Source organism: Gavialis gangeticus, unplaced genomic scaffold, assembly GCF_001723915.1.
Source record: "Gavialis gangeticus isolate Ggan-Ray unplaced genomic scaffold, GavGan_comp1, whole genome shotgun sequence".
Taxonomy (NCBI): domain Eukaryota; kingdom Metazoa; phylum Chordata; order Crocodylia; family Gavialidae; genus Gavialis; species Gavialis gangeticus.
The window spans coordinates 61803006-61810992 of NW_017729032.1; the positions used below are offsets into that span (position 1 = coordinate 61803006).

General features: G+C 43.6%; 1 protein-coding gene across 1 annotated transcript in view; it reads right to left on the reverse strand.

Annotated features, from left to right (window-relative positions):
- The window catches only part of WDFY2 (WD repeat and FYVE domain containing 2), a 153705-nt gene that overhangs the window by 23215 nt on the left and 122503 nt on the right, over nucleotides 1-7987 (reverse strand). The window contains exons 5-6 of the mRNA XM_019525350.1: nucleotides 3031-3181; nucleotides 487-599 (exon numbers count right to left, since the gene is read on the reverse strand). Coding sequence (XP_019380895.1) covers nucleotides 487-599; nucleotides 3031-3181 — 264 coding nt within the window. The remainder of the gene's footprint in view (nucleotides 1-486; nucleotides 600-3030; nucleotides 3182-7987) is intronic.

The following is a 7987-nucleotide window of genomic DNA, read 5'->3' on the forward strand; positions in this document are numbered from 1 at the left end:
TGTGTTCCACTTGCTCTCTCTGTTCTCCCCCACACCCACTTACCTGAGCTTCCTGTGCCACCCAGCAGCCACGTGCTCCCAGCCCAGAAACTGTGGCTGGGGCTTCTGGCTGGGGGGGCAAAGCCAGGGGGCCCCCCCTGTTGTGGGAGCCCACCAGGCTTCCCCTGGGTCCTACTGTCCTTGGTTCCTGAATTTTTGAGAGGAACCAAGGGCAGAGAAATATTAATTTTCTACATTTTAGGGGCCCCAAGGGCTGGATCTAGCCCACGGGCTGTATTTTGCCCACCCCTGGTATACAGCATTTTCAGTCTGACCTCTCTTCTGCTTATACCACTCTTTGCCTCACTTTTGATTTAAGCTGGTCTATTTTCCCCTTCAAACACCAACCATTAGTTGAAAGCGTTGCAGCAGCTCATATGAGCATCACACTACAGTGATGCTGAGCAAACAAAGAACCAGAGAGGATCATTTCATAGCAAACCTTACCTGTATGTCCCCTGAATGTTGTGACAAGGCTGCAGGACTGTGGCTCTAATTTGAGAATGGTTACTTGCCCAGAGTGATCGCCAACAAACACATGCCGTGTCTCGACATCAAATCTGAAGGCCAAACATTGAGGAAAAGTTTTGCAATATCCAGGAAGGTGTTCTGTATTTTGGGGTTGTTATAGAAGAGTATGCTGCATTTTTATGAACAATTATATAGTAGTCCCTAAATGTTTAAATACAAATTATTGTATTAAGCATGAATAAACATAAGTTCTAATTACATGTATAAACCTCCCTCTGCCCCTGCTAGCTAGGTGCTCTCCCAACATTAGTGATGGAATAATGCCCAGAAGAAAGACGACTTCATGCCAGCCGTGGCAGTTGCTGTGTTTTGTTAAAGGTGTTTGGGCCCATATTTAGGGAAACGTTAGCCTGAACAGGTGCATCCTGTCAGGTGCTCTAACCAAAGCGTGTTTGGACTTGTTCCAGCCAAATTAAAAGAATAATTCATTTTGACAGGTCCCAACCCCTGTAAATGTTAGCGTTCTCTCATGTATTCAGCTGACTGTTAGCGCTAATAGCTTTCATTGTGCCTGTGTCTTCTGTGACCAGAACCATGCACAAGGAAACGTTAGAGAAAATCTGGATTTAACAAGATAAGGGAGTTATTAGCTCTACCAAGATCCTTGCTATCTTTGTGTATATTAATCTCAACCAGGGTCACCCTTTGACATAATATAGGGGTCCTATCAGAAGTGGCTTTCCAAGTTGTCTACTTTTGCCAAGAGTGTCTGGACTCCCAGGGACTAGCAGCCAAGAGACAGGCAAGACATTTACTTGAAAATTAGCATCATTTACTAATCCTGATGCAATTCCACTTTCACCGTGTACCTGTTTACACTTTTCATTTTGCCTGGCCAATCACTGAAGACAGGCTGGCTTATTTTACCTGTGTGGACAGAAGGGGAGTTAATTTTGTCTTGTGGGTCTCATCTAGCAACGTACTGCAGTGTTTGTCCTGCAGACTCTCCAGAAGCACTTTGACATACTGTTCACACTACTGATACATATCAGCTGCTATCTTGGTCTCTGCCCTTTCAAAAATACCAGGTTCCTGGGGCTCTTTTTGATTGGTGATAAACTGAGTGAATGTTTCTTGTATTTTGGGCAATTGGGAATAAATTCAAAAAAATAAAAAGGGATAGAGCAGGAGTGCTCAGCCTTTGGCCTGTAAGCCAAATACCCCAAACCCCCTTCCCCCATGTGGTTGGATTGGGAATGTACTGCTCCTTCCCCCTGGTAGGGTAGCTTGTTATGTTTAATACTTTGAAGTTGCATCTGCTTATAGTATTGTTTATATTTAGCCTTATTTAATCATTGCTTAAGTTTTGTCCTTATTAACTTTTTTTTTTTTTATTATCTGGCTTTGAGTTGTTTTTGTAGAGTTCATAGGTGCTCATTATAATAGATCTTTTTATTTTTATCACTGAGAAATTCTTTTAACATAACATAGCAATGGACTGTTACCAGCTCCAATTAACTGAACTTGGCACTAAGAGTTGAATCAGAGGGATAAAAGGATTGGATATATTAATGAAAAGTGATAAGGTAGACCAATGGACAATTTCCAGTGTCTTCCTTTGGGCAAAGGACAAATTAGGAGGTGTGCTCACGATGGGTCTGTTAGACAAAGGAATATCCTGATGTGATAAAAGATGGACAGTACAGTGACTTCAGAGAGACCAAAGGAGTGAAGCTGAAGAAAAGCATAAAGAAGGGGGAGCAAGAAAGTTAGTTGCTGTCATAAATCCAGCCTTTAACACCTGTCGCGACTGTCCTAGCCCACACCATGCCCTTTGCTTCCAGGAACTGGAGTAGCAGTCTTTTCTGTTGAGAAAGTAACATCTGGAATTGGGTGAGATTATTGTACTGAATGTTTCTCCCTCTACGAATACAGAAACTGCTAAGATAATACTTGTTGTACTAATAAAGTTAGACTTTGATTTTAGGACACTGAGTTGTCTGCATTCATATTTCATGTTCCATTTAAGGATTCATGTGCTTTAATGATCCCCAAGCACTATCTGGTGGACAGAGGTGCTAACACCCCTCCATGCAGTCAGATGGGACCCACCGCCCCTGCCCTGGGCACTGGATGAGGACCACCAGCCAGATTCAGCCTATGGTCAGATTAGGCACCATGCATCCAGCCCACTGGGCAAAAAGGTTGAACATCACTGGACTAGAGTGACCTTTAAGAATCAAGTGGCCTTTAGCTAGTCCATATCCCAAATGCATATTGGTCTGTCCCACAGTGGAATGTTCATTCTCATTACTTGATATCAAAGTAATTTAACTTAACCATATATGCACAATGTATACTGGCCTGATTGTGACCTTGGTTTGCCCCTGTCCATCCAACATGCTAGAAGTTGAAACAAAAACCTCACCAGTATCTCTCACACTAAATAGCCTTAAAAAAAAAAGAAGAGAGATGTTCTAAAGAAAGAGGAAAAAAACGACATTGCATAAAAAAGGATACTGAAGGCCACAAGCACCTGCATTGGTACGGTACCCTCCCAGTCGCTGCCCGCTCTCCGAGCAATGCCACGTGAACTGCTTGTCTTGCCCTGTGCTTAGCACCCACTCCATCTCCAGGACAAACAGAATCATCATAACTCTGCTCTGGTGTGCTAGAAATGAGATGGATGAACATTATATTTAAGTCTGAGACAAAAGTGCAAACATTCAGCCCTTCCCAACAAATCAGCCCTGCAAATCTTTACTGATACCCATAATGCTTATTCATACAAGAAATTGAAGGCAATGGGACTACTCCTGTAAGTCACTACACAAGCCAGTAGGGGCCCTGCATGCCCTATGGTTTGTATGGTGATTGCAAAGTAAGAACTTAAGATAGCAATTATTCCCTTCAGCCTTACCAGCACTTTCCAGGAAGTCTGTCAAGACTAAGGCTTTATTGTTTAAACCTGTTTTGAGGAGGCCTGCATAATAGGGACAGACAGTGTGTGTCATTCAGCCACTCTTGCCTGTGCTACAAGTGGTGACACTCACCAAAAACAAAAAGTCATAGCGCACACAGTCTTAAGTTGAAGAAGTTGTTGCATTACACATGAGTTTTTTTTTGTTTTTTTTTAAGAATAGTGTGCTATATGAGATCAGAAACAGAAAATCATCAAAAGCTTTTCAGTTAAAAGGACCCAGAGCTCAAGCTTTTATTAATCATGCATCATATTTTAGCCCATTAATTGTGAACCTTATACTGAGGCTGACTTCTTAAATAAAAGAAATTTGCTTGAAAGAACTTACAGAATTGTACCCAGCTGCAACAAAGCAGCAAGTGCCATAGTCCTTAATACAGAGCCTAGTGGTTATTACAGTACTGGCACTTTGAGACATGTCACACTATACAGGCTTCTTGCATTTGTCTACGTGAAAGCTGACACACTGGAAAGAGTTCAAGCATTTCTGACAGTGTTATCGCATCTGCAATATTCAAGAGCAAAGTTACTCATCAATTTTGATTTTAGCCAAAAAGGCAGAGATTCTTCCCCTCTCTTCTTCTATCCCATGCTATGGAGCCACCCTTGTCCAAGTCTTTTTAATTTCCTTCTACCCCTTCAACTTTGTAAATTCCCTTCTTAACATTCACTAATAAAAGTTAAATCTGTTCTTATCAGCAGGGATCCTGGTTCTCTCTGATTAGTACAAAACCCCATAATTTTCAGATGAAAATAAGTAACCCCAAATCCACATTTTTCCATGATTGAAATGAAACACCACCACACACACACACACACACACACGTGTGTGTGTGTGTGTGTGTGTGTGTGTGTGTGTGTGTGCGCGTTTCATTTTAATTACTGAAAAATGTAGATTTTGGATTATACTTTTTAAATCTGAAAAGTGGGGATTTTTTTTTTTTTTTAATCAGAGAAAACCAGGATCCCTGCTTATCAGTTTGGATACAGAACCTTGAAACTCCTCCAGTGAGCACAGGGGTATCACTGGAGCCCAAAACACAACAGAGACAGGAAAGGAGGCCTACAGCTGAGATGCTTGGTGAACACAGGACATTTCCTACTTCTGCTTTCCTACTGTTGACATTGAGCTGGTGCACAATCAGTTAGAAAAGGTAGACATTTATAAGTCAGCAACGCTGGATGAACTTCATCCAAGTCGCCGGCTGAAGTCATTGCGGGACCTCTGGCAAAACTCTTCCAAAGCTCATGGTGCTTGGGGGAGGTCCCTGAAGACTGGAAGAGGGTCAATGTTGTGTCTATGCTCAGGAAGGGGAGGAGAAAGGACCTGGGCAACTATAAGCCAGTTAGCCTAACTTCTATCCCAGGGCAAGTCCTAGAAAAATTAATCAAGGAGTCCATGTGTGATATACTTGCAGAAGGTAGGATTCTGAATGACAGCCAGCATGGCTTAGTCACAGGCAGGTCCAGTCTTACCAAACTCATCTCCTTTTACAACCATGTAACTCACCACCTGGATAAGAGAGAGGAGGTTGATATTGTATACCTAGACCTCCAGAAGACCTTTGTTCTGGTAACCCATGATGTTCTCACAGGAAAATTTGAGGATTGCAGGCTTAACTGCTCAACAGTTAGGTGGGTAGAAAGCTGGCTGCAAGGTACGACCCAGAGAGTTCTAATGAATAGATATGTATCACCCTGGCGAGAAGTGGCCAGTGGTGTCCCTCAGGGGTCAGTGCTTGGTCCAGTGCTTTTCAACATCTTTATCAATGATTTGGATGCGAGGGTGAAGAGCTCACTGGCCAAGGTTGTGGACAACACCAAGTTATGGGGGAACGTGGTCATGCTTGAAAATAGGCTGCAGATACAGGCGGACCTAGACAGGCTGGCAAGTTGGGCAGATCGGAACTAGATGAAGTTCAACATTGTGAAGTGTAAAGTGATCCATATGGGGATGAACAATCCCCAACATACTTACAGGCTCACTAGCACCAAACTGACTAGCACCACAACTGAAAAGTACCTAGGGGTAATAACAGACCATAGTATGAACATGAGCTGTCAGGGTGATGCTGTAGCCAGCAGGACAAACAATACTCTGGCATGCATCAACCAATGAATCTCATGTAAAACCAAGGAAGTGATTCTTCTGCTTTACTCAGCATTGGTGAGAGTGCAGCTGGAGTACTGCATCCAGTTCTGGGCACCACACTTCAACAAGGATATGGGGAAGCTTAAGACAGTCCAGAGAAGAGCAACCGGTATGATTAGAGACTTGCAAGGCAAGCCATGAGGAAATGCTAAGGGTCTTGGGTCTCTTCAGCCTAAAAAAGAGAAGGCTAAGAAGGGACTTGGTAGCAGCTTACCACTATATCAGGGGAATACATCAAGGGCTCTGAACAACTCTTCACCAGGACACCCTTGGGGAAAACCAAGAGTAATGGCCACAAGCCCCTGGAAGACTGTTTCAGGCTTACCACTAAGAAAAATTTCACAGTCAGGGTGTCCAGACTGTGGAATAAGCTCACTCCAGGAGATGGTGCAGTCACCTATCCTGGATATCTTTGAAAGGAGACTGCACAGTCACCTTGCTGTGGTCACCTGACCCCAGATGTCTTTCCTACTTAGTGCAATGATCTTGCAAGGTCCCTTCTAGCCCCTTACCATCTAGGAATTTATTTGCACCCAGAAAAGTTACTGATGGGGAGAAGATTTCTTAGTTCAGATCATACAGGACCTGCTGAAGGTAAACCTTACAAATTTGCATTAACTAATTTGCATGCTGGGTGTGGCAGAGTGGGAACTGCGCTTCAGGAATTCAAAGAACAGATCAGATTTCTGATATCAGCTTCAGATGGCTGAGGCAAATCCCCAACTGCATGTTTTTCAATTTGCCAGAGGAGATGCAAGGAAAGAGAGACTGATTACAATCCAGATGTACTCTGGTCAAATAAAAGTAAAGGACATAAGCTTTTGGCTTAAAAGACACTGTGAGAAAGTAGAAAAAGTGGAGGAAGTTCAAGACAAGTTGGGTGTGTGGGCTGGAGCTTGGAAGGCCAAGGCAATGCTGAAACACGTACTTGGGAATCCAGGTCAGATATAGCACATCCCCCCCAGTGATCTCCCTAAGCCCCCACAGAGGCTATATCTTCTACCAGGAGCAGCCTAAGCTCTGCCACAAGTGTGGTGAGAGCAGGGGCATTTGGTGTCACAATGCCCAAATAAAATTTGTGCCATTTGCAATGAAAAAGATCATGAAAGCAAGGAGTGTAAGAGGATTGACTCTGCAATCTGTGTGGGAAAAAGGGGCATGTCTTTAAAGACTGTCCCAACTCCTTCACAAGCAAGTAAAAAAAACGAAGAAGCAGAGGCCACAGACACCACCCCCCTAAAAAGGGGGGCAGAGAAGCACATGAAAGGGGAGAAAAAAGGAGGGGACCCCCCTGGAAAGCAGAACATGACTTCCTCCCAGGAGAGCAAGTCCACCCTAAAGCAGGTGGTTGGAGGAACTTGCAAGAACTGATAGGGAGGTTAAGCGGGAAAGGAAGGAGCTTGATTCCCAAAAAGGGAACCTGGTGAGAACCCCAAATGTCGGAGAAAACTCCAGTTCAGAAATGGAAACCCAGGAGGGAGAGGAGAAACCACCAGGGAACCCAAACCCAGACCAGGGCTGCTGAGAAACCCCAAAGCACAAGAGAGGCCTTGTGAAAAAATATTTCTTGTGTGGGAGACACCGCCCAAATCTGAGGAAAAAAACTGTCATCACATCTTATCATCTAAATAATGCCCACGCCAACCAAAGACTCACCATCACTTACTGTGGAGAAGAGGTTAAGCGTGAGAAGTTCCCAAAATACCTTGGTATACCTCTCAATTGGAGCCTCACCTTTTGTGAGCATTTACAGAACGTGCTTTCGTTGTTTTAGCAACGAGTTCACTTTGTCTGTAAACTGGCCGGAACAACAAGGGGAGCAAATGTAACCACACTTCGAACACTATCACTTGTTTTCTCTGCAGAAAATATTGCTCCCCAGTCTGGAACAAAAGCGTGTACACAAAGATTGCTGATACACAGTTAAATGCAGCTATGCAGATTATATCAGGAATGCTAAAAAGTACGCCATTGCCATGGCTTCCAGTCCTAGCAACCACTGATGCTGCAATACCGCATGTGTGAGGAAATACCATGGGGCCCATCAGTAACCCAAACCTCCCAATCAACAAAGACATTACTATGTCACCACTGGATAGGCTCAAGTCTAGAAAACCATTCTGGAAGTATGACAAGAAGCTCTATAATGATAACAAGAGCACTGAAGAACAAACAATGGAGGGAAGCCTGGGCAAATACCAACTTGCCACAGAAATACATTGTCAGCAACCCTACAATTCCCGAGCCAGGATTTGACCTACCAAGAAAGATTTTATCCCCTCTGAATTGCATCCAGACACTTCAGGAAAAAATGCAGACACCTACTCCATAAATAGAAAAATCAG